Source organism: Coenobita brevimanus, chromosome 14, assembly GCF_032717465.1.
Source record: "Coenobita brevimanus isolate Jiangsu-jjx chromosome 14, ASM3271746v2, whole genome shotgun sequence".
Classification (NCBI taxonomy): domain Eukaryota; kingdom Metazoa; phylum Arthropoda; class Malacostraca; order Decapoda; family Coenobitidae; genus Coenobita; species Coenobita brevimanus.
Window position 1 is genome coordinate 49,139,804 of NC_136967.1, and position 27,319 is coordinate 49,167,122.

The 27,319-nt window shown below is 44.0% G+C and overlaps 1 protein-coding gene and 1 pseudogene across 1 annotated transcript in view; one reads left to right on the forward strand and one right to left on the reverse strand.

Moving 5' to 3' along the window:
• The window catches only part of LOC145390393 (uncharacterized), a 233,807-nt gene that overhangs the window by 89,084 nt on the left and 117,404 nt on the right, over positions 1-27,319 (reverse strand). The window contains exon 4 of the mRNA XM_080265331.1: positions 1,576-1,707. Within this exon, the coding sequence (XP_080121457.1) occupies positions 1,576-1,707 (132 nt within the window). The remainder of the gene's footprint in view (positions 1-1,575; positions 1,708-27,319) is intronic.
• LOC145390483 (5S ribosomal RNA) lies at positions 18,158-18,277 on the forward strand (annotated as a pseudogene).

A 27,319-nucleotide genomic window follows, 5' to 3' on the forward strand; every position in this document is an offset into this window, starting at 1 on the left:
ATGGGAGTTGCAAGGTTTGGTGAATGAATTTGGGACAGTGTGTAGGAGGAGGAAGCTGAAAGTTAATGTAAACAAAAGTAAAGTTATGGTGTTTGAGAGGAATGAAGTCACAGAGTGTGCAGTGAGGTTGGATGGTGAGGATATGGAGAATGTGAGTGCATTCAAGTACTTGGGTAGTGTGATGAGTAAGGATGGAACTTTGGGGGATGAAGTACGTGAAAGGGTACAGCAGGGAAGGAAGGTTGTTGGTACACTGAAAGCTGTGATGAGAAATAGGGAGGTGAGTATGGAAGTTAAGAAGTCACTGCATGATGGTATTGTGATCCCTACCCTGATGTATGGAAGCGAGGCGTGGACCTTGCAAGAGGGGAACAAGTCAAGAGTGAGAGCAGTGGAAATGGGTTACTTGAGAGGAGCATGTGGAGTGACATGGAGAGACAGGTTGACGAATGAAGAAGTGAAGGAACGTTGTGGGGTAGATGGTTGAGAAGATTAGGAGAAATATATTGAGGTGGTTTGGACATGTGGAGAAAATGGAGAATGAAAGACTGACTAAGAGGGTGTATGTATATAGGTGAGGTGGAGGAAGGGAGAGGGAGGGGTAGACCGAGGATGAGGTGGAGGGATGGAGTTGAGAGGTATATGAGGGAGGGGGGGGGTGAGTTGGGGGGAGGGTAGTCAAATGGTGGGTGACAGAGTGACTTGGAGGCGTTTTGTCTGTGGCCACCCTTTGCGGGATTAGGGCGTCGAGCTATAGATAGATAGATAGATAGATTAAAATACGGTCCTGCAAATATATTATAATGACCCAATTTCTGTATGTTTGTTTCTTTGTTACCGTAACACAGCAAAAATGGGGCAACGTAGCACAGTTTTTGCTAGAGCAATGTAGCGTTAAAATGCTGTAGCTTGAAGTATAAAACAATTTTTAGTCCAGTCGGGTGACCGGTTCCGAGTTATGACTCATTTCTGGCATTCCTTTAAATTTAGTATTTGCTTTTAGTGGAGTGGATGGATTCATCCTTGGTCTGGCTCTGAAATTACCGGCATGACAGAAGAGAGAAGGGTGACGTGTTTATGGTATTATCACTCTCTCGCCTCTCCTTCCTCCCTTCTTATACAATATTGTATATTATAATTCCATAGTACAATTTGTTATAATACCAAACACTACTATCCTCTCTCTCTCTCTCTCTCTCTCTCTCTCTCTCTCTCTCTCTCTCTCTCTCTTCTTAACGGGTGTTCCAGCAGGATAAAATAAGGGAAAATTCCTCGCTCCGTCTCGCTTACGGCATAAGTAATTTAAATTTCTGTTATCTTTTAAATGAAAATAGGAATTGACATCGAACGGATGCCACCGAAAGGGGCCTTCAAGCGAGTCCATGCTAGTCAGAAAATGTTTCTACTCACCTACCAGTGGCCTCCATAAGCATGACCATGTGGTCCTCACAGCTGGAGTAATCCATCTACAGCTCAATCTTGTACTATGCTTTCAGCATTTTTCTCAGCTAAACAAAAAATTCCTTAATTAGCCTGAATAAAATACCAGCAGGAATACAGCCCACATCCACTTACCTATTACTTCCATAACCCTGACCTCTGAGTCTTTTTCAAAACTGGGATAGTCCTCGAGTACTTCACACTTGTACTTGCCACTGGTGGCGTGGGAGATGTTGTGTAGCACCACCACCTCACGCTCTGATTTCACTTTCTGTACAACGAGAAGAAGGGTTGAATTAATGCCTGTCGACTGTGCGAGGATCACTGAGGCAGAATACTGGTTAATGCAAAGTCCAAACCTTCCCATGAAATACGATCCGTAACAAGCGCATTTTCACCCAGGTTCTGCCACTCACACCTCATCCCGCCACACATCATATACGGCCCTGTCATACTGCACGCTGTCATAGCTTATATTCACATCTCCATTGCCATACAACATATCGTCAAATTACAATATTATACACTGCCACGCCTCACACTGACAAACTTTATCTTACCACACATCACACGTCAGATTGTCACATTTAACACTGTAGAATCCCCAAGCTGCCATATCTTACATGATGAAATCTCTCTTTCTCTCTCTCTCTCTCTCTCTCTTGCTCGTGCGCCTCACTACCATACTTCGGACAGTCGTACACAGCTGGTGTGTTAACGTGCACAAAATGCAGACCTTGGGGGAGAAAAATATATGGTCATGAACTTTCTTGATAGAGCGATTTAAGTTTTATTTTACACATAAACCAAATTTTCCTTTCGCTTCAAGTGTAAAACTAATTGTTTCTCTCAAATTAACGACTGCGAGGCTGAATATTTCGTGTTCGATAGTTTCAGAATGATGTGCAAAACAGTATTTCCATACCGGCAGTGTACCCAGTCAAAACTAAAAAAGTAACTAACTCAAAGTCAGATATGAAGTTTAAAAATGGTTATGGGATTAGATACTTATGTCTATTCTTTTCCTTGAAAATCGCCAAATTTGTAATGACTATATATTATGGCGCACCCTTATCCTCAATCAATCACAAAAATGGGTAAGGTAAAGCTTACAAGTAAACCTACTTTACACTGTAACATACACACAAAAGCAAAACCAAGAATCGTATATCAAAAGGGGGATTAAAAAAGCCTCACTGTACAAATATAAAAAAAACAATGAGTTATTTCTCTTACCTACCCAAGTTACAATAAGTGGAAGTTAAGTACCCACAGCTTGAGAAACTAAGAGTACTCATTGGAGATATAATTACGGAGAGGTAAACCAAAAGGAGAAATGGTGCACAGACAGTATGTTTGTAATAAAAGTGAAGGAGTGTATCTGCAGAAATGTGTCCAGTAAAAATGAGTGTCTCTCGCTAATTCCTCACGCTTATATAGTAGTTTACTCCGCTTCTGTAGACTTAACAAGCCAATGTAGTGTCTTAATTATAATCTCCAGCCTATTACATACAAAGGAAGCTCAGATACCAATTACAAACTAACACATCTAAACTCTTAGCCAATTAAGAGTCGTTACGAAGGTGGAGCAAAGCTGTCATTGGAAAACACTCTTATTTGATCCTTCTACACGGTAGGTCACACCCACTTTGGTAAAGGACAAGGTCTCTCCTGTGTTGTATATGGAAAATATTTAATGTCATTTTGCCTAGAAACAGAAAAACATGCAAATTGATTTAGTGATCTTTAAGTGCTTCCTTTTGCGAAACAAAGGCTTTTCTTGCAGCTTGTGTGAATAGTGGAAAAATAGTGAGGTACTTATTTTTTTCAACTCTTATGTGACAGAACAGATATGGAAGCCTTGAATGATAAACATAGATCCTCAAAAATGATTTAGAGCTTTCGATTATTTGTTTTATATTCTTACTTTATCTTCACTACTTCCACTTTTATCCAATTCTACTCTGCTTCGTCTCCATTCCACTGGGTAACCACACCAGTGATACCTCCCTTTCTGAGGAAGAAATTTACCAAGGTGAAATTTCTGGGTATTGTAAAATGTTAAATCCTGGACAGGTAATCTGCTAGAATCTTAATAACCCCTATTACTTGTCGAACCTCTAGAGAGTATTCATGGAGAAATAGTTGTCACTGATGTGGTTACCCAGTGGAGTAGGTGAGGACAATGTTGCCACAGGGTCAATGGAAAGTGTAAGATTTTGCCAATTTTGCAAGAAAACGGGACATTTGGAGGATTGGTGCTGGAGAAAAACGTGGCCAAATTTTCAGAGCGAAACCTATTATTTTGGTAAACCCTTCGGGATCTTTTTACACCAACAGTGAGCAGCCGCCTACACATAGTATTAGCGGTAGTCAGACCCCCCCCCCTTCCCCAGCAGGTACATATTGTTGATGAGGCCAGAGTGGGGCTGTCAGTGGTTGATAGGCAGACTCCTAGAGCCATTGTTTGACACTAGTAAGACTGAAGTAGTGCAGCTGTCAGGATCAAGTATGAGTGGTAGTAATACTCTTTCAGAGTGTACTTCCCCAAGCAGTACACAAAGTGACTCCTCCCCAGATGATTTATTTACTAACTTCATATCTAAGGCCCCAGTCACACTGCAGGTACAACTTGTCGCAAACCTGAAAATCACGAAACCAGTCCCTGACCATGGAGGTCTCCGAGCAGTCGTGCCACCGATTGGCTACTGGTGGTCGTCCAGTGTCCATCCAGCATCCGTCCAGTGGGAGGCCGAAAGGCGACCATGGCCAGGGACACACAGGTCAAGACACCGATGGGTGGCCGGCCGGTCCGTGTCCACAGGCCGGTCGCTGTCCAGTCGACCACTAGTAGCCCACCAGTCGCCGTCCAGTGGAGGGCCGAGAGCAGGCTAGACAGCTACCGATCAGTAGGAATAGGCCACGACAAGACGGTGATGGACTGCCACCAGACGCCGCCTGGCTGCAGACCACAACCACAGTGGTCGGCGGCTAGGATGTGCTGTATTTAAGACGGCGACATCTGACACTGTGACCACACTGCTACGAGCTCTCCTCGCATGAAGATGACGCTGCCACTCCCTCAACATGCTGCCCTGCAGTTGCTATGTGCTGAAGCGCAATGAGTTCAGGATATAAATGTGTTCCTACTACTGGCATTACACCGACGGAGAATGCAGAGACGGAGGAAACGAAGGTACTGGGTATGCCTATGGATCAATTGACGTATTCAGCAAGGGAATTACCATACACTCATGGCTGAGTTGGAGGGGGAGTCCCAAGGAGACTTCATTAACTACATGAGGATGGAGCCTTGCATGTTCTACGAGCTGTTGCAGCAGTTGACCCCAAGGCTTACCAAGAAGGACGCCAATTTCCGAAAGGCACTGCCACCCGGTACAAAACTTGCAATCACCCTGCAGTTTCTAGCAAGTGGTGACAGCTACCACGGACTGGCCTACAGTGTCCAGGTACCACACAGCACCATATTGCTGTTTGTACCTGAAGTCTGCAAAGCCTTCATCGAGGAATACGATGAACTGGTATCCCTCCCCAGCACAGAAGATGGGTGGCATGAGGTCAGTGAACGTTTTGGTGCCCATTGGAATTTCCATCACACTGTGGGTGCCACTGATGGGAAGCACATCCGCATCAAGGCACCAAAGAACTCTGGTAGTGAGTACTACAACTACAACGGCTTCTTCTCCATCATATTGCTTGGGATTGTAGATGCTGACTACAAGTTCATGATGGCAGACGTGGGTGCAACCTTTTATGCTGGTCGCAGGACATCAGCGACCAGTCACTGCCAAGCGGTGGCAGGCTGGACTCCGCCCAGCCACAGACAGCAGCCAATGGGACGCGGTCTAGGCCGCCACTAGACCGACACCGGCCGCGGATTTGCTGGCGTTTCGTCTTGGTCCAGCCCACCACCTGTCGCTCAACCAATCGCCGGCTGGACGGCGGCCGGACTTCAACCACCACCCCGGACAGGAGGCTTGTGGACAGCGGCCGCCGCAGTCCAGTCATCACCATGTTGGAGTGCGGTCTGCCACCGCACAGAGCGGGTGGTGACTGGCCTCCTCCCGGATGGCAACCACCGCTTAAAAATCAGGTGTTGCCGACCAGTTTCAGTCTGTAAGCTGGCCAGACGCAGTCCAGCCGCCCACCGGGCGGCTTCCGTGCCACGACATCGGTGGTCGCAGGGAGTTTTTTCATGCAGCACGAAAAACCTCGCGACAAGTTTTTGGTCGCCATGGTGGCCTGCGGCTAGACCGAGACATATGAAGACCGGTCGTAAACCTCACCAAAACCACCCACGACTAGCAGGTCGCAGGTGGTTTGCGATAAGTCATACCTGCAGTGTGACTGGGGTCTAAGGGGTTAGTTTTACTTAATGGGAAGGGTGGTAAGGAAGTCACTATACTTAAAGACACAGGTGCTTCACAGCCACTAATGTTGAAGGGGATAATTGATGTAGGTGACCCAAAGGAATGCGTCTTATTGCAGGGCATAGCCGTGTTTGAATCTGTTCCCCTAGTTGAGGTGAAGCTCAAGTCAGCTTTAGTTACTGGCTCAGCACGTGTGGGTGTTGTGAACCACCTACTGGTACAAGGGGTGACCTTCCTTTTGGGTAATGACTTGGCGAGAGGACAAGTGATTGCTGTTCCCTGCGTGTCAAAAAAATCCTGAGTGAGGATAGGACTAAAGAGCTGGAAGTTGTATGTACTAAATCATTTCCCGCTTGTGTAGTAACTATGATGGTCAAGGCCAGCCATGATAATGTTGACAGTAATGGCAATGACAACACCGACGATGATATTGGACTTGGCTATAACTTCACTGCCCAGTTGACGGTCATTGAGGTTGATGATTCTCCCCAGATTGATGTAAGTAGAAGGTTAGCTGATATGCAAAGATCTGATCTGGAGACTGCCACTCTAACTGACTCAGCAGTCAGGGAAGATGAATGTGAGTCTGAATTGTCAGAGTTTTATTATTTTAGGCCAAATAATGTGTTAATGCGATGATAGAGACCTCCTAGTGATCCTCATGATAATGAGTGGGAGAATGTACATCAGGTGGTGGTTCCAAAACCATATAGGCAAGACATTATGTCCATTGCTCACGACTTGTCTTTAGCAGGTCACTTAGGGGTAAGGACTCTTTCCCGCATCTGGCAGCATTTTTACTGGCCTGGAATCTTCCGGGATGTCTCCCGGTTTTGCAGGTCATGTCACACCTGCCAGCTAGTCGGTAAGACAATAAGCCCATCCCCGCACCTCCTTTGATTTCTCTACCTGTGTTGATGCCTCATTCACAAGAGTCCTTGTGGACATTGTCGGCCCTCTCCCTAAAACCTCCTCAGGCCACTAGTACATCCTCACGATTTTAGACATGGCCAATAGATATCCCAAAGCCATTCCCTTAAGAAATATTTAAGCTAAATTGGTTATAAAATAAATGCTGACCTCTATCCGTTTAGGTCTCCCAATGGAAGTTCAGTCAGATCAAGGCAGTAATATCAACTCCTGACTTTTCAGACAAACTCTACAGGAGTTGGGAATCTCGCATATCACTTTGTCAGCTTATCGTCCTCAGAGTCAGGATGCATTAGAGAGGTATCATCTAACTTTGAAGAGTATGCTAACGTGTGTTAATGAAAAGGAATGGGGCAAATGTTTGCCCTTCCTACTTTTTACCACCAGAGAGACACCGAGTGAGTCCTTGGGCTACTCCCCATTTCAGTTAATTTTACGGCATGAAGTAAGAGGTCCTCTTAAACTACTTCAGGAACAATGGGTCAAGGATGAGGACCAAATTAACTTGCTACAAAATGTGTCAAAGTTCAAAGAGAGATTGGCCTGTAGTATGAAAGTAGCCAGGGCAAACTTGGAGTCATCTGAGAAGAAGCTGAAGATGTGAAATGACCATTCTAAGAAAGTCAGGGACAGAGTGTTTCATCCAGGAGAGCAAGTTCTTGTCATGTTTCCCATTCATGGTTAGCCTCTGCAGGCAAGTTTCACAGGCCCTTATGTAGTAGACAAGAGGGTAGGTGAAATCAGTTATGTCACCTTAACCCTGGATTGGAGGAAGGAACAAAGGTTGTGCCATGTGGATATGTTGAAGGAGTATCACAGGCAAGACATGGACCCCCCTAGTGCTGCATGCGTGGTGTCGGCTATTGAGTTCATGGGGAAGGGCCGTCCTTTGACTCTATGCCAGACAACTAATTGGACAGAAAACCAGGTGGCATGGAATACATGAACTGATAAATTTTCCCATTTGAGAGTTGAGTGGTGTGCTGAACCTGTTGCCTTTCTCAGAAAGTTCCCTGATGTCTTCCAGAACACGCCGGGACTGACAGACGTGGCACAGCAAGACGCGAATGTTGGAGATGCCAGCCCTGCAAAGCAGTCACCCTACCATGCTAGTCCTCAGAATCAGTCCATAATCCAAAAAAGAACTGACCTACATACTACAGCGGGGGTTGATCGAGGCATGTGAAGACGAGTGGTGCTTCCCGGACATAGTGGTCCCAAACTCGGTGGGTCATATCGTTTTAGTATTGATTATCATAAAGTTAACTCCCTTGCCAAGACTGACACCTATCCACTTCCTAGAGTGAATGACTGTGTAGATGCTGTAGCAGTGCAAAATTTATAAACAAGATACATTTGATGAAGGGATATTGGCAAGTCCCACTCACAGAAAGGGCTCAAGAAATTTCTTGTTTTGTGGTTCGTGGCAATACATATAACTGTAAGGTCTTGCCTTATGGTATGAAAAATGATCCCGCCTCCTTCCAGAGGCTGATGAATGATCTCACAAGGCATCTTAACCCTTTAACCACGGGTGTCATTCCAGAATGACACTGACAAAACTGGACCAAACCGCGGGTGTCATTCTGGAATGATCGTGAATATTTTGAACACCGCGCGTTTTCCCGGCGCGCAAATTGTCTCACGCAAGAGTAGCTGTCGAGTTCTTTCATGCCAGCCATCCCACACCTCCCTCCTCCAACCCCGAGAGGGCCCCCCTCACCCCTGCCCTGACCCGCATCAGTCAGTATCTGTCCAGCTCTGTGCGTGATAATGGCGCTCCGTCCCGACTCATCGTCGCTCGCTTCCTCCTCTACAATGATTAGTGCTAGTGTTCCCTCTACCTCTACACCGGTAAAGGAACTGCCGACAGCGAGGCAGAAGGGGTTGAGCACTCCAGAAATTAGAACTGAGCTGGACAAAACTGTAAGTACTACTCTTGATTGTGGCAGTGAAAGTGACACACTCACAGCAAGCAGTGATGATTTGGCAGTGATTGGTGGTGAACCATTTTCCACTGATAGTGACAGTGATGAAAGTGATCGTGTTGTTTCCCCCCCACCACCCCCAACTTACTCTGGGAAAGGAAAGGCTCCTATGGGCAAATATGGTATTGCACGTGGGAAGGGAGTGAAGTGCAGGCTCACGTCTCCCACACCAGGCCCTAGTAAGCATTTCCCATCAATTTCCCGTTCCCCTAGCCCTATTGCCCTCACATCATCATCATCATCTGTCGTGCCCTCTCCTCAGTCTACATCATCTGAGGAGTACGAATTACCAAAGCCTGCAAAAGCGAGGGAAGGCAGGCCGTGCAGGCAGGCCTAGAACAAAGGGGATGCGTGGCAGTTGGAGGGCAAAGCTGGGCAATAAGCGAGGAGATAAGCGGGGTAGAAAGGGTCAAGTTTCACCACGCACCAGGTCAGAAACCCCCCCGCCTGCCCCCCGCTCAGCTCCCTCATCCTCGCCAACCCCCCACTCACCGCTCCCGCACTCACCCCCCTCCCCGTTGCCTCCTGCCTCACCCCCCTCCCGCTTGCCTCCTGCCTCACCTCCTCCTCACCCATTGCCTCCACCTCACGGGGAAACGAGTGCAATGCAACCTGCCCCTGCCACTGAACCCTGCACAGGGCAAGTGGATGCATTTGTTTGGTCTGATGGTGCAGATTTTCAGCCACACAATCCACCGTTTGATATGACAAATGCTGGAATACAGCCTGCCTTCCCATGCAACGCAGGAGATGACTTTGTTGACTACTTGCTGGCCTTCATGGATGATGAAATCGTGCAGCATGTCAGCGATGAGACCAATAGGTATGCAGCTCAGTGTGCAGCAGAAGGGCTGGGACCTATTGGCTCACCAAAGCAAGTGTCGTGGTTGCCTGTTGGGATCAGAGAGCTGTATGTGTTCTTTGCACTAATGTTTTTGATGCCCCATATAAAGAGACATGAGTTGGAGGAGTACTGGCTCGTGGATGACATAACTACTATCCCAATATTCGGGAAGTATATGTCATGGGATCGGTTCCGACAGCTGCTTGGAAACCTGGACTTCGCTGACAATGCAAACCTGTCCCAAACTGACCCTTTGTGGAAAGTGAGGGATTTTCTCAACAGGATTAGGGATCGATTTATGCGATTTTTCCGGCCTATGCAGAAAGTCGTTATAGACGAATCCCTGGTATTGTTCAGAGGACGTCTCAAATTCATGCAGTACATCCCCAGCAAACGCCACCGCTTTGGGATAAAGTTCTTTGTGCTGTGTGACTGTGAGACGGGGTATATCCTGGATTTTGTCATCTACTCTGCTAGCACAATGGATGTGAACAGGAAAGACCCCCTTGGCTTCTCTGGCTCCGTTGTACAAATGCTGATGGAGAGGTAATTTGGTGGTAATCATGTGCTGTACACAGACAATTACTACACAGCACCGAAACTCTCCAACTACCTTGCTGAACATGGCATTGGCACTGTACGGAGCTATAGGAAAGAGTGGCCTAGTTTCCCCGAAGCATCATCATCATCCAGGGGAGATGTTCACCTGAAGAAGTCAGACAAGCTTCTTGCGATCAGGTGGCATGACAAGAAGGTCGTGAATATGATCAGCACCATCCACAAGGGGGAATTGCAGAGAACTGGGAAGGTCAGCTACAGGACGGGAGAGCCAATCCTGAAGCCTGATGCCGTCATTGATTACAATGTAAATATGAGACTTGTTGATAAGTCTGATATGATGATTGGCGAAATCGACTGTCTCAGGAGAAACACTGGATGGTACAGGAAGGCTTGCCTGCACATGCTCGATATGTGCATGCTCAACCCCTTCATTCTCTACAAGACACAAGTCGGGGGCATAAGGCAACCATCACTGAGACAGTTTTCCAAGACTGTCGTGCAGCAGCTACTTGCACGATTTGGTCAGGTGACGGTATTGATCCCGAGGCGACACTCTGACACACAACCTGACCGTCTTGAGTGCCGCAATTACATGAGCCGGCACCAGCTTGTGAAATTGCCTCTTACAGCAGGCGGCAGGTTGTCACAGGGCCGCTGCAGAGTATGTTCTACCACCACACGGATGCCTAGGACGAGAAAAATGAGCACACACCAGTGCCTGGAATGCCAAGTCGCTCTATGTGTAAGTCCGTGCTTTGCCGAGTACCACTCTCTGAGTAAATACTGAAATTGACAGTGATATATAGTGATGCGACAGTGACGTGCTTTGGCAATAATTGTATAATGGATAATGTAGTAATGAGGGATATTTTGCCTAGAAAAAAAAGGAAATATTGGCCAGTATAATAAGTGATATTGTAATAAGAGAATCTGCGGCACTTATGTAATTCTGTGATGCGCCAGTGACGCAATATAGTAATAAGTGCATTGTAAATATAATGTATATTGGCCAGATTATATGTAAAATAATATTAGAAGTTAGAAAGAATGAAACGATCGCATGAAACGTCAGTGAGGGGGTGCCGCTGCAGTGAAGTGAGGAGCAGCCGCAGGGAAGTGCCTTTTACCTACCTCAGTGAACACAGAGTGGGTGTTTATCGTATGTACAGTGTTCATATATGTTTATATTACTATTATGAGAGAGTGGTTGGCATTTGGTACTGGTGTGTGTGTGGCGTAAAATAGTTATTTCACACCCCTCACTTCTAACGGCTCTCTCCGTCCTGTGAAAGTCAACAAAGTAATGAAACCTACATCAATGGAAAGCTGAAGGTTAGTACTTTCTAATATACCTTAATTTTTTCTCTAGCTTCATTCTGTGCAGAGTTATTAAGGTTTAAAGGTTTGTTTACATTTGGCTGAAATCCCCGCGGGAGAGGACAGTCAGACCAAAACAATACCCGCAGTTAAAGGGTTAAGGGATGTGTCACTTATATTGATGATGTTGTTGTTTTTAGTAACACTTGAACCAACTAGATGCCTTGCTGCTGAGACTGTCCTCTGCTAATTTAGTGCTTAATTCAACTAGCCTAAATGTGAATTTGTAAAGGCTCAAGTACAGTACCTAGGCTATGTGGGAGGATTAGGCCAAGTGAGCCCACCTGATGTTAAAGTTAGGGCCATTGTCAACTCTTCCCAACCCCAAAATAAGTGAGTTGCATCGACTTTGGGGTATGGTACAGTACTATAGACGTTTTGTCCTGAACTTCTCCCCTCTAACAGATTTATTACAGAAAGTAGCCAAGTATGAGTGGAAGTCAGAATGTGAGGATGCCTATTCTAAAGTCAAAGCCATTCTATTGACTCACTCTGTTCAAGCTGCAAATTTTGATAAACCCTTCAAATTAGCTGTTAATGTCAGTGACCTAGGGGCCGGCACAGTGTTGCGTCAGGATTATGATCAAGGTCTTTAGATGCAGTTGTGCTATTTTAGCAAAAAATTCAATAAAGCCCAGAGGAATTACTCCACTATGGAGAATGAACTCCTTGCACTCATACCTGCTCTACAACACTTCTCAATTTATGTTGGTCCAGGATCAGGTGATGTGGTAATGTACACTGATCACCACCCTCTGAAATTTTCATCCCGATTTAAGAACAAAAATCTCAGACTCACTCACTGAACCCTATTTCTCCAAGAATACTCCCTAGAGGTTCGACATGTAAAATGGGTTACTAACTTTCTTGGATATTACCTATACAGGATTTAACTTTGTCCAGTACCCAGAAATTTCCCCTTGGTAAATTTCTTCCTCAGGAAGGGAAGTGTCACAGATGTGGTTGCCCAGTTGAGTGGAGATGAAGCAAAGTGGAACTGGATGAAAGTGGAAGTAGTAATGATAAAGTAGGGAAATAAGATGAATAGCCTAAAACAATAAATTTTTTTCGAGGGTCTGTGTTTATCAGTCTAGGCTTCTTTATCTGTTTTGTCACATCCAAGCTCGAGAAAATCATTACCGCACTATTTGTACACTATTTACACAAGCTGCAAAAAAAACCTTCATTTCACAAAAGGAAGCACTTAAGATAATTAAATCATTATGTGTGTTTTTATTTTTTCAGGCCAAATAACATTAAATATTATCTATATACTACACAGGATAGACCTTGTCCTTTTGGCTCGACTCGCGTGTCCCGCTAGGATATTCGCGCTCCGACAGACTTTGTAAAAATATTTGCCAAAAATCAGTTATTTAGTCCTGGAATATTATAATTATATATGCTTATGGCACATACCTTTAGCTTTCTCCTGGGATGTTTGTTGAGCCTTCGTCGAGTACCGCAGGACTTGTGGAGACTTCTGAAGTTGGGTAACGAAGTCTCCACTTTACACTTCCCGACACCCCGTGATATGATATGATTACAACAGCTTGATGTTATCACTAGAAACACTATTCTATGATTTTCAAATAGTTTGGAATCCATACTCCAAAAAAAAACAAGTGAGAGCAATGAAAATTACAAGCGCGTATGACCTTCCCACTTGTGCTCGTTTGCCGCTGGTATTCTGTCATTTATTATTCATAAAAACACTCACACTTTATATTTCTATTACTATATAACACATATATACTGTATATCTGCAGTCTTTATCCATAAGTTTTCTTCAGTAATAGTAGTTTATTGTCACTGTAGGCATTCAATTTCTCTTTCAGTAAAATACGTAGCATTCACTTTCTCATCCTGTATGGTGATGAGAGTGAATCTGTCACTTTCACTTCATAACTCATAGTGTTCATACATGCTAGAGTGAAACTTTCTCTTTCATTACTCCTAGTATATATACTCGTATTCTTATATTACTACTCATTTACATTTCTATTTACATTCACTATTTTATTTACACTATTTACATTTCTATTTTATTTACACTGTGTTATGCACTGTCACTTGCAGTAACTTATAAAACTATTTTCCACTGTTCACTTATATTTACATTCATTGCTTTCACTTGCTGTTTACACATTATTTACACATAATTTACATTTCCACTTGCACTGTTTTACTCACCAGAAAGATCGAGGTCACTGTCCATCATTTTCATTGATAAATTAGCCAGTTCATGTTCCACAGCAGTCACATAGCCCTTTACCCCTTTCCACACGAGGTTTAGTAGGGGTAGAGGTCACAGGGCCCTTTGCATGGGGCTAAAAAATGGCAGAATCGGACAGGCGCAAATCCGACGTGGCTTCACCTTGAAAGATGACAGTAAACTGAATGCTGTGGTGGCCTAGGGGGAGTGCAATGCTGCCAATGTCAGTGTTGTGACAGCTGCTAATATATACACTATGAAATGACTGGCAGGAAATCTAGACAATACATAATAAATTAGGTTGTTCCAGGTGAATGTAAATATCACTTAGGCTTCTCCCTTCCTTTCTTATATACCGTATATATTTTTATTACGAGAATAGATTATACGACATATTTCAAGGGGAAATAAACAGGGAAAATTAGCGAACGAGTGCACGTGAGGTGTTGTCAGGTGATAATTAGCCAATTCCAGGTGTATGGCACTATCACTTACCTTATTTCTTTTTTGTATATATTATTTGGTATAAGAATAGGGCATAGGGCTTATTTCAATGGATGAAATCAGTGAAAAATTCCGGGGAAGATTTACTTAGCGCAGTGTGGCCGGGTAGGCAAGAGGAGAGGGAAATGGAGGGGAGGTAGGGAGGGGAGTCAAGAATGGGGAGAAATGGCTAAATTGTCAACAATGGATGGGAGTACAGATGAGATTAGGAGTGCTGACTAGTGTTGGACATTGGCAGTACTGATAGATGATACAAGCCACCACTTGAAAGCCCGGGATAATTCAAAATAACACAGAATCACAAAAGTGATGCCCTGCGGTATGATCCCTTGCTCCCAAGCGTCACGAAAGTGACGCCCCACGGTTAAGGGGTTAATGGGTCTTAATTGGCTAAGCACTAGGATGTGTTAGCTTGAAATTGGTAGTTGAGCTTCCTTAGTATGTAATAGGCTGGAGATAATAGTTAATACAGTACATTGGTGTGTTAACCCAAAAAGACCGCAAATCTCCCAGCCCTCCCATCCCCAGATACAGAAAAAAGGGTCCAATTTTTTAACTTTTATGAAGGTAAAATTTTTTCTTACACGTTTCAAGAGCTTGATATTACACACCTGAAAATGCGTGTTTTATTGTCATATGATTTAAGATTACCGCAATATCGAACATCAAGAAACGTCAGAAATAAAAATTGTTACCCCGTTTGTACAGAGAGAGAGAAAAAATTGCACAAAAGCAAATCTTGGTCTTATTGTTTTGATGAGCTTGGTTTACACATCAGAAAAAGTATATTTCCCTGTCATATGTTTATGGTTATTGCACAATTGACCAACAAAAAAAAAGAAAAACTTGCTCCTCACTATGAGCAAGAATAGGATGTCCTTGAGAAATAAGGGGGAATAGGGAGATGGAGGGAGTGTAGGGGGAGGGGCATCAGAAGGAGGGGGGGAAAGGGAGGGAAGATGTCTGCCACACACCCCCAGTAATTATGGTCTAGAGGGGATATGGGTGGTAGTTTGGGTGGGAGGGGAAACAGAAGGCAGGTTGCAATGGGGCAAAGCAAGATGGAGAGATGGCCTGGGGAGAGAGGGGGGCCGAATCATGCCTCCCTCCACCTGATCTCTTAGTTCCCATTGGCCAGGTCCCATATATGTCACAAAAGAGGCAGTGCTACTTACCGCCTGTGTTTGGTAGCCCCTGTTCCATTGACACCTATAGGACTTTACGTGACATTTTCTGTACCTGTTGTTCAACAGCCATAGGTCTATAGGGGTTAAGTCTAAAGAGGCAGAGTAAGCTGCTATATAAGCAGCTAAACACATTCCTCCAGATACACTCTTTCACTTTGATTACAAAACACACTGTCTGTGCTCCATTTCTCCTCTTCGTTTACCTCTCCATAATTACTGGTATGGATTATATCTCCAGTGAGTTCTCCCAGTTCCTTAAGCTGTGAGTACTTAGCTTCCACATCTTGCAACTTGGTTAGGTAAAGAGAAATAACTCACTCTTTTTTTATATTTGTATTGTGAGCCCATGTGGATCCCCCTTTTGATATACGAATCCTGGTTTTGTCTTTGTATGTTACATTGTATAGTAAGCTAGTTTACTTGTGAGTTTTACCTTACCCCTTTTGGTGATTGATTGAGGATTAAGAGTGCACCGTAATATACATTCATAACAATATTTATGTCCTTGTTTTTCCTTTAACCTCTTGGCTGTGTCAAGCATTCCGGAAATGCTGATCAGTAGACTGCGTCATACATTCTGGAAGAGTGGTGTGAAATTTCCAAAAAAAATTGTGTGTTTTTTAAAAACAGTGCATGTATACATGATCTGACTGGGAGGAAGGGGTACTACCTGGGTAAGGCACTGGCTGCTGCAGTCTCAGCACACATCTGGCCATTGTGAAGTTGAGACCTACCTCCCAAGCCCCTGAAAACCCCCCAGCCACCCGACCAGGCAGGATTTGTGACCAGACAACAAAAAGGCGTTTGATTTTTCTGAAACTAGTGATTCTGAGGGAGAAGGAAAGGCCAAAACAACATAAGGTGAAGCATGGTGCATCCAGCCTTGCTACACATGTAGCCTCGACCTCACAGTCACGACCCCAGAGAACGCCACTCCAAGCATCTGATCCTGTCAATGTGGCAAACTTTGCTTTTCGAGGATAACACCGACACTGAGAGTGAGTATGACCCAGATGACCTGTGGACAAGTGCTGAGGGTGAGGCCAGTGATGATTTTGCAGAAACACATGAAATAGAGAGTGCCTCGGATGACAATGATGATGAGGTAGAGGGGGAGAAGTGATGCAGGGAGAAGCAACACTGCCATGGTGACCACAGTCGTTGCCACTTTCAGCACCACACCAGGCACCACACCAGGTAAGAGAAAACTTTACTTCATCCGTGGTTATATCAGATATTTCCACAAAACTTGTAATGACTGCCCATGTGTTCACAGACACTAATGGTAGCCTACCTGTTCACTCACATCAATGCTAGTTAAATATGTGGGTAAAATCAAACCAGGGTGGCTAAAAGTATTATTTTATAGTATATTCTGAATTATTTTTTTATGAATAAGTGATTATTTCTACAGAAATAAGTGAAGTCATGTGGTACATTTTCTCTGCTAGGTAACGAAGTGTCAGCAGCTTCGAAAATGCATAGCAAGACAACGATATGAATAATAAATGGCATTATATCAATAAATGTTGTAAAAATAAGTGCAAATAAACGTGTCTTATGAAGTTTTATCAAGTTTGCAATGACTACCCAAATGTACACAGATGCTACTGGTCATTCATGTAAATGCTACTGGTCACTAACATAAAAGCACAGAAACAAGAGAGTATTCAGGATGGGAGGAGATTTGGAGACTTATGCCCATTACCACGTTCCACAAGCTGCATGCCCGTGTGCACTTTTGCCATTCCTACTTCCTAACAATCATTTTAGAAGATTTTGTTTTTTTAGTTACATATAATATTATATCTCTGTTACTATGTAGTATTGATACATAAGCCGTGTTTTTGTCGTCCAAGCTGACGGATCGGATTCAAAGCCATCTTCGGTACCAAGCTGCCCTGTTATTGTTGGCCAAAGTGATACGAAGCCGGCCCAAGCATTTGTCATCGAAACCAAGACCATCTTCGTATCTCGCCCATGCGTAGTCGGGAGCAGTCTTGGTGTAGCTTGGGGAGAGTGAGATTGGCAAGCAAGGACACGTAAATGATAAATATAATGAAATTAGCACGATGCACATAAAATTAGGGTGCAGGTGGCTAATAGTAACGACATATAGAACCAGTTCATCACAGATAACGGCTACGTGTAAGTTGCATATTCATCAGAAGATTGTCTTCGGTGAACCCCTCTGTTAATTTGCAATTGGCACGTAATTTTTCGGTTCTACATATCCAGGACTGTTTTTGTGGACAGAAACCAAGCGCCCCAAGACGCGCTTTGAATCCCAAGCTCCAGCTTGGACGACAAAAACATGGCTATATATTAATACATCTCTGTTACTAGGTAGTACTGTTACATATATCAATGAAATGGGTATGCAACTGTACAAAAATTTGAATATCTCTGTGAAATGATAAGATTAATGTTAAGTGCATAAATAGTGTACATGACCTTCCAATGATTTATGTTGCAAACAGAGAATTTATCAATTATTACATTACCATAGACTTTGTCCCATGTCAGATCTTCGCTTAATTTTGCAATGGACACGTACTAAACTGTAAAACTAATTCTATTTTTTCTTAAATCTAGGACTGTTTTATCCTGTACTAGAAGCTCCCCCCTTTTCCATGACTGTCATATTCCTGTTCGTTCTGCAGTTATCTTATTCACTTCCAATTAAGTCTCTTCCCTCTACTTCACAATGACTTTTTATTCTGTATTTTTATACCACGTTGAGTACACCGCTTCCCGTCCGATCAGCGAAGTTAAGCAACGTTGGGTCTGGTTTAGTACTTGGATGGGTGACCGCCTGGGAACACCAGATGCTGTTGGCATCCCTACGTGTCAAGTGGGGTTGGTGGAGGATTAGTGCCCCTCCCTGTAAAACAATTAACTCTAAGCCCTTGGCCACCCCGTCTGGGATACATGGCGTCTGGCAATGAATGAATGAAATGAATTCGTTCTTCGGTCTCACGACCACAAGTCCCATTTGATCTCTCACATTGTATTCGTCCACTGTTCAAACCCTTCGTCTTTGTCCTGCGTTTTCCTTTAATATTTTTGTCCATCACAGCTGTTCCTTATGAGAATACTATAGTCTAGCTATCTCACTTCCATCATCAATTTTTTGACCCTCATGTTATATGAATATTCCCTTAATTCATTTACCATACCAGAATTTTTGTGTATACTCATGGTGGATTTTTGTTCAATGCTGTGTTCAATGTATGGAAAATAGACTCCAAGAGATTAGATTACAACATGGAACAAGGAAGGCAGTGAAACTTGTTAAAGGTGAAAGTAACGAGAAGAAAATGGAACCTGACATAGAAGTTGGAGAAATATGAGGGGAACTATGATAAAATGAGCAAATCACGGCCTACTCCACCACTACTCAATACAATGATGATTTGTGTGAAATTGTGTTGGCATTTATTATGTGAACGTTATTTGTTTAATACGAGACCTTATTCTCGCGATACCATTGTGATTCTTGTATAACTAGCTGTTATGTAATTTTTTCCAACATATATCAGCATTGTACCATCCTGTTATATATGTAGGCTACACTCGCGATCCACAGAAAGTATCCAGGCCTTGTCGATGCTATGGCCAGGAAACCAAGAATGGTCTGATGTTCAGACACAGCTCTAAACCTCCCACCCTTCCTCCTTCCATCCATTCCCAACTACAACCACCTTCCTTATCTTGATCGAGAGGTAGCTCACTCCTTTGCTTCGGGGCATAACTGCACACACACACACACACACACACACACACACACACACAAAGAAATGTGTGGCAAGAAATGGAAAAAAGACCGGTCATTACGATCTTCACTGAACCCTGTTTAAAGATATCACCTGTTGCATCTTCGAGAACGTGGATTAATTAATGCAATTCATTTACTAAAAATATTTGTGTAACGGGCGATGCGCGTTCTGCCCTAAGCTTAATAAAACAAACAGCCAATAGCAAGAATACAATAGCAGTTTACTTCATGAATGCACAATTTCGAGAGTGTTTGTTAGTATGTATTCATATGCTTTAAGTCGTCTTGTCCGGGAGAGTCGTATTTTCGCTTCAGCTGAATAGAATCATCTGGCTGTAACAATACTGCAGTACCAATTACTGTGAACTGATAAATCCAGTTAATGTGAACTGACAATTGAGAAACTCTGTCGCACTTTCGTTTTATTTTTATTTTTTTAATAGATAATGAATGGAGGAAGGAAAAACAAAGGGGAAAAAAATAAGTCCATGTGCCTAAAGGCATCCTCCATTCATAAACCAACAACTGGTTTTGAACTGAAGTGGATTAAATGTTTTGGGAAACAACTCCCAGGAAGTGAATCCGAGAGAGTAGTAGTTCTGGGGATAAATGAATTTTGATAAGCAGAGGTTCTGCATTGCGGGGTAGAGAGTGTGAATTCATGGGCGCTCCCAGCTGCCCGAGTATTCTATCTATCTATCTATCTATAGCCCGACGCCCTAATCCCGCAAAGGGTGGCCGCAGACAAAACTCCTCCAGGTCACTCTGTCACCCACCATTTGACTCCCCTCCCCCCAACTCACCCCCCCCTCCCTCATATACCTCTCAACTCCATCCCTCCACCTCATCCTCGGTCTACCCCTCCCTCTCCCTCCCTCCACCTCACCTACATACACCCTCTTAGTCAGTCTTTCATTCTCCATCCTCTCCGCATGTCCAAACCACCTCAGTGTATTTCTCCTAATCTTTTCAACCACATCCACATCTACCCCACAACGTTCCTTCACTTCTTCATTCGTCAACCTGTCCCTCCACGTCACTCCACATGCTCCTCTCAAGTAACTCATTTCCACTGCTCTCACTCTTGACTTGTTCCCTTCTTGCAAGGTCCACGCCTCGCTTCCATACGTCAGGGTAGGGATCACAATACCATCATGCAGTGACTTCTTAACTTCCATACTCACCTCCCTATTTCTCATCACTGCTTTCAGTGTGCCAACAACCTTCCTTCCCTGCTGTACCCTTTCATTTACTTCATCCCCCAAAGTTCCATCCTTACTCATCACACTACCCAAGTACTTGAATGCACTCACATTCTCCATATCCTCACCATCCAACCTCACTACACACTCTGTGACTTCATTCATCTCAAACACCATAACTTTACTTTTGTTTACATTGACTTTCAGCTTCCTCCTCCTACACACTGTCCCAGATTCATTCACCAAACCTTGCAACTCCCATTCATCTTAACTCAACAATACTGTATCATCAGCAAACAGCAACACCGGAAGCTTCCAAATCTCACCCTCATTCATTAGGGCCACCCCCACATCCACTGTCCTACCTTGAACCTCCTTTACAACCCCATCCATACATATATTAAACAGCCATGGAGACATTACACACCCCTGTTTCAGTCCCACATTGAGATCAAAGAACTCACTCAGCTCACCATCCACTCGCACCGTAGCCCTAGCTCCCTCATACATACTCTTCACAGCACTCAACAATTTCCCCTCCACTCCATATATTCTTAATACCTTCCACATACCTTGCCTATCTATTCTGTCACAAGCTTTCTCCAAGTCCATGAAGGCAGCATACACTTTCCTTCCCTTCTCTAGATACTTCTCCACTAAACATCTTAGAACAAATATCTGGTCTGCACACTCTTTTCCCTTCCTAAATCCCCCTTGTTCTTCTCCAACTAGCTCCTCTGTCATATGCCTAACCCTATCAATGAGTATTCTACCATATATTTTACCAGTCACACTAAGAAGGCAAATACCCCTATGGTTACCACATACTTCTCTCTCCCCTTTTCCTTTGTACAGAGGAACAATTATACCTGATTTCCAGTCCTCTGGAACCCTTCCCTCTTCCCAAGCCAATCTACACAACTTCCATATCCACTCCACAACAATCTCACCCCCATACCTAAGCATTTCACCACACACTCCATCAATTCCTGGGGCCTTTCCCAGCTTAATCATCTTCATCGCTTCCACTACTTCCGACCTACTGATCTCTTCCTCCCTCCTCTCATCTCTTCTTCTCCCAGCCATTCCCCAACCACTTATACTCACACTGCTCTCACTCTCTACATTCAACAAATCCTCAAAGTGCTCCTTCCATCTCCTCACTTTCTCTCTCTTCTCCACCAACAATCTATTATTCCTATCCTTCACTCCCCTACTATTTCCCCTTTCACACTGCCTTACTTTCTTTATCTCCTTCCAAAACAATTTCTTACTCTCCCTCCATTTCACACTCAGATTCCTCCCAAACTCTTCATCCACTTTCTTCTTACTCTCCTTCACCAGTCTCTTAACCTCCCTTCTCCTGCTCACATATACCTCTCTCTTCTCTCTCTCATCTTCTCCCCTACCTCTACTCGCCAACCATTCACCATATGCCTTCTTCTTTTGTTCCACAGCTCGTTTCACCTCATCATTCCACCATGCTGTCCCTTGCACACCCTTGCATCTCCTCCTCACTCCACAAACTGCCTCACACGCTGCACTTATCTCTTCCGTGAATATCTTACATACGTCTTCCACCCCTTCCATCTGCTCTAGCTCATACCTTCCCAATCTTTCTTCCACTATGCTCTTATACTCTGTCCTTTTCTCACTATCTTGCAATTTCTCCACTCTTCTCACAGGAGCTGCTTCCTCCTGTCTTCCCCTTCGCCTCCTCAACCACTTTCTTTGCAGCTCTACCTTGGCCACCACTAAGTGATGGTCCGAGACTCCATGCCCCCACCCTGTCCACACTCTTGCATCCAACACTTGCCCGAGTATTGCGGGAGAAAATGTGAAGGGGAGGAACAATTGAAGTCAGTTAGTCTGAACACGTACGGCAAAAATATCTATAAAATAATGCTAAGAAGCAACATCTCTACGTACTGATAATGGAGGAAGGTCTTGCGTGATGGCAGGATTATCGATTAATATAATGGCTTTATTTTGAATTTTGTCCAACTGCCTCAGCGCAACCGCTCCATATCCACTCTACAGTGGTGAACAGTATTCGATCTGAGAAAGTACATGACTTTTGTATATTGTGGCCATTTGCTCGTCAATGAAGAACTCACGAACTCTGTACATTAGCCCCAGTTTTTTGGAAGCATTTTTAGCAAGGGATTTAACATAAGCTGTCCAGCTTAGGTAGGGGTTTAGAGTAACACCTAGGATATCAGTTGTAGTGGATATGGGGATACTGACATCATTGAAAATTATGTGAGAGTCTGAGGGATTCTTTCTGTTGGAGAAATTAATGAATTTAGTTTTCTGAGCATTAAATGAGACCAGATTTGTTTGTCCCCATTGATTAATATTAGAAAAGTCCTGGTTCAGAGAAATTGCTGTGTTTATTAGGGAGTTTATAATATCAAATTGTGTAAAGGAGGTACTAAATATGAAAGAACTATGAAGGGTCAAGTCATAAGCATAAGAGTGTACTGGGTTGTGAGTGACAGATAGGATGTCAATGTATATGAATGAGAAAGAGGGTTGGCGCCAAAACTGGTCTCTGAGGTACGCCAGCATCTATGGAATGAAACTGAGAATAAATACCATCTACCATACGGTACTCCGGAATATTCCAGAGAATACCATAGTATCCCCGACAGCGAGGCGAACCAGAAACAACGGAGTTCGCCCACGAGAATGCCGACACCCCCACTCGGACCCCATGGGGTAGCCGCCACTAGCCACCACCATTCCGGGCAACAACGACGCATGTTAGCCCGGGCCGTGCGCCCCTGTGACATTCAACCAGCACGCCACCGCCACCGTAGGCAAAAGACACTACCTTCGCGTGGCGGAATCACCGAGTTAGCTAGGGGTGGAGTCAGAAACTATACTCCAGGCAGCGCCCCTAAGGTAGAGACGATCTATGGTCGCTCTGATAGTGCTAAGGTAGAGACGATCTATGGTCGCTCCCATAAAAACCCGGTAGAGACGATCTATGGTCGCTCCCATAAAAATCAGGTAGAGACGATCAATGGTCGCTCCCTGAAAGCTCAGGTAGAGATGATCAACGGTCGCTCCCTCAGCACTTCGGTAGAGACGATCAATGGTCGCTCCCCTAAAAACAAGGTAGAGACGATCTATGGTCACTCCCATAAAAATCAGGTAGAGACGATCAATGGTCGCTCCCTGAAAGCTCAGGTAGAGACGATCAACGATCGCTCCCTCAGCACTCCGGTAGAGACGATCAATGGTCGCTCCCCTAAAGACCAGGTAGAGACGATCTATGGTCGCTCCCCTAAAGATCAGGTAGAGACGATCAATGGTCGCTCCCTTAAAGCTCAGGTAGAGACGATCAACGGTCGCTCCCTCAGCACTCCGGTAGAGACGATCAATGGTCGCTCCCCTAAAAATCAGGTAGAGACGATCAATGGTCGCTCCCCTAAAGCTCAGGTAGAGACGATCAATGGTCGCTCCCTCAGCACTCCGGTAGAGACGATTGATGGTCGCTCCCAGGGTATAGTGAGGAGAAAGACGTCTCCACGACCGGAGGTTGAACTCCAGGGGCCTCGCTCCGGAAATTCTCGGAGAGACCTCCCTGTTTCCCCTGGCCTCTGTTCCCTACTCGTGGCCCTTGAGAAGATCCACCTGTCGGGCCCCCGTGACAGCCACTGCCGCAGTCCTCCCCTGATGGCGCCCCTGCTCGTGGGAGACCGCAGTCCGTCGCCTCTTCCGGCCCGCCCTAGGACACCCGGGCGAGACCTCACCACGCCCCCGCGACGCCGGACCTGACCCAGAGGTTCCTAGACCTCTTCGGCCCCAGACCTAAGGGCCTTACACCAGAGCCCAGTCCGGAAACCCCCGGACGTGAGAGGACGCCCTCGCGAGTCGCCCCGTGCCCTCTCGGCTCGCCCCACCCTGACGACGCCCTCAGTCCGACCGGATCACCAATGATGTGTCCGTGTTTCTCTTCATGAGGAAATATGAGTGATCCTGTAACAATCGTGAAGTAGGTTAAGTGTGACTCCTTTCCTCTTAGAATAAGACTGGTGCAGTAATTTCATGTAATCTCCATTGGGGTAAACCAGGACATAATACCCCGTTAAAGTACGAGAATGTGGGTAGAGACCTCAAGTGAAAATACGTGCGAGTGTCATCCCGAAGTTTTCTAAAGACATCTCTCTAGAGCCCGAAGAAAGACTAACATATTATTGGAGTGCTATTGGCTAAGCTCTGAGTAATATAGTGGAATAGAATTTATGAGGGTTCCGACTTTGTTACGCGTTGGGAAGTGAGAGTCTACATAACATATTGGGGAGATGTGTAATGCATAAGTTGTGCCGACAGAAACCTAGTGTCACCAAAACAACAAGGACGGCGAGTAATAACTATATTCCACTGCTCCGCACGCTATCCCTAAAATCTCTCTCCATTCCTCACTGTATCGTGATTATCAGAAATCACGATATTTTTGTATTACTATTCTATGGTGATTATTTAGATGCATATTTGTCTATCACAATTGTGGATGTATATGTGTAGGATTATTTATGTGTAAATACTGTATATACTGTATATTGTATGTATTAAGATTTCACTGATTGTTTATTGGAATAACGAGGAGTATGTTGATACCCTTGGGTGATTTGGTACTGTTAGTGATATAAGCTTAAGTTACATTTATGTATAATCATAGTGTACTGTTAATATTAGTTAATATTGGAATGTCTTGAAAATGTTGTATTTGCGAGGTTCAATGTTTTAACTGATACTTGTTTATGAATGGTTAAATTTAAGCTGTACGGTTAACGTGTGAAACAAGCCGAATGGCGGCAGTTTGTGATAAACTATTAGTAGCCAGTCACGTGGCCATATTTCAAGCCTGGCTCACAGCCGGACCGGGAGTCCTGGGGTCAGTTGGTACGAGGTTAAGGAGCTGAGCAGAGGGGCCCCGAGTTTAGGTCTGGCAGCTGTCCTGTGTGAAATTGTCTATACTGTATGTGGACTGATGTTATTCGGGTGGATGTTTGGAAGACAGTGCGGCCATGTTGTAAGTTTACTGCATTTTTTAAAGTTTCAAATTATGTTTAAGTTCATGAATAATTGTCCATTTTATTTTGCATATTTAGTATGGTCGGTCACATTGTATAGTGTGATATTATTATTTGATATCATACTAAGGTTCTTTGTAATTATATATATGACGTGTGTTTGCGATTATTGCTGGGAAGTGAATCTGAGTTCATTCTTTTGTTGTTTATTATTTATGAAGCTGTATTTACCAGGTTGAATCATTAAACGGATCCGACACCGCAGAACTGCAGTGTTCATTCAAACCTGAATAACAATACAATTCAACAACTCGCAACCATGGATGAGCTCAAGAAAAACCGGACAGCAGCCAAGAGAAGGTTCACTAGGAAGGTCAACATCTTCAAGGAAGCCCACGGAAAGAAGTTAAAATGTGAAGTGCTTCAACGAATGTATGAGGAGGTTAGTACGTGCTTCAAAGTGGTGGATGAAAGGAATGAGGAAATGATCGCTCTTTTAAAGGAATCTGAACCTTATGATGAGTATGAACAATACATAACTGAACTTGAAAATATAAAACATGAAGTTTATAATATTTTGATAACTGAGACTGGGAAGGTGAAACAGAAACCATCACTTGCCATAAAGAAACTGGAGCCTCCTAAATTTCGTGGTTCTGTCAGAGCATTTCCTACTTTTGTTAAGGATTATGAAAGGTTAGTTGTGTCTCAGCAAGGAATGGACCCGTACGTGCTGAGGAATTCCTTGGAAGGTGAACCTAGGAAATTAGTGGAAGATTTAGACGATTATAACCGAATGTGGGCTCGTCTGAAAGAGACTTATGGTGATCCAGCTAAAATGATAGATTCTATTTTAGGATATATCAGAGCAACTAAACCAGTGGTTGAAGGTGACAATAAAAGGCTTATTAACATGATTAATACTGTAGAGAAAGTGTGGTTGGATATTGATAATTTGGGTCAGTTACAGGAACTTGAAAACACTACTGTAATTACTCAAGTGGAGAGATTGTTGCCACCTACTTTGAAAAGAGAATGGGCAATAAAGGTACAGTCTATCGGTACTGACAGGTTTAAAAGCTTAGTAACATTCTTGACTGAACAGCGCAAAGTTATAGAGTATTTGCAAGATGAGTCAAGGATTGCAAGTGCTAGGGCGACAGTTCATGTGTGTGAAGAAGAGACTTCCAAGGACTCTGAACTTGCAGAGGCGATTAAGCAGTTAGCTACAGGTCAGGAAAAATTTCAAAATCAAATGTTCAAATGTTTATCTAACTTATCCTTTGCTAGTAATAAGTTTCAGGGAATGCCAAGCAGAAATGGGTCAAATTTTGGACCAAAGGGAAATACCAAGAGATGTTGTGTGCATGAGTCTGATACTCATGATCTAAAAGATTGTGCAACCTTTAAACAGTGGCCTAAGGAGACAAAATTTGAATTTCTGAAATCTAAGGGTATATGTTATATGTGCTTGAAGGAAGGACATTTAGCAAGGAATTGCAGTCAAGGATATTCATGTAGAGTTCTGGTAGATGGGGAACGCTGTGGAAAATATCATTCTGCCCTTCATCCCATATTCATTAGCCATGGAAGTACTACTGTGGAAGCATCAAGTAGCCATGTGACAAGAGATAGAGTAATGCTCATGACGGGATATGTGAACAGTGCTAATCAGGTAATACCCACCCTTTATGATCCAGGAAGTAATTTAAGTTTAATCACCAATAGGATGGCACGGAAACTGGGTCTTGTTGGGACTCCTGTGAGTTTAACTTTAACCAAGGTTGGTGCGCAAACAGAACAGGTAGAAAGTTACGTGTATAAAGTCATGTTGAAAGATAAATTTGGGAGGGAAAA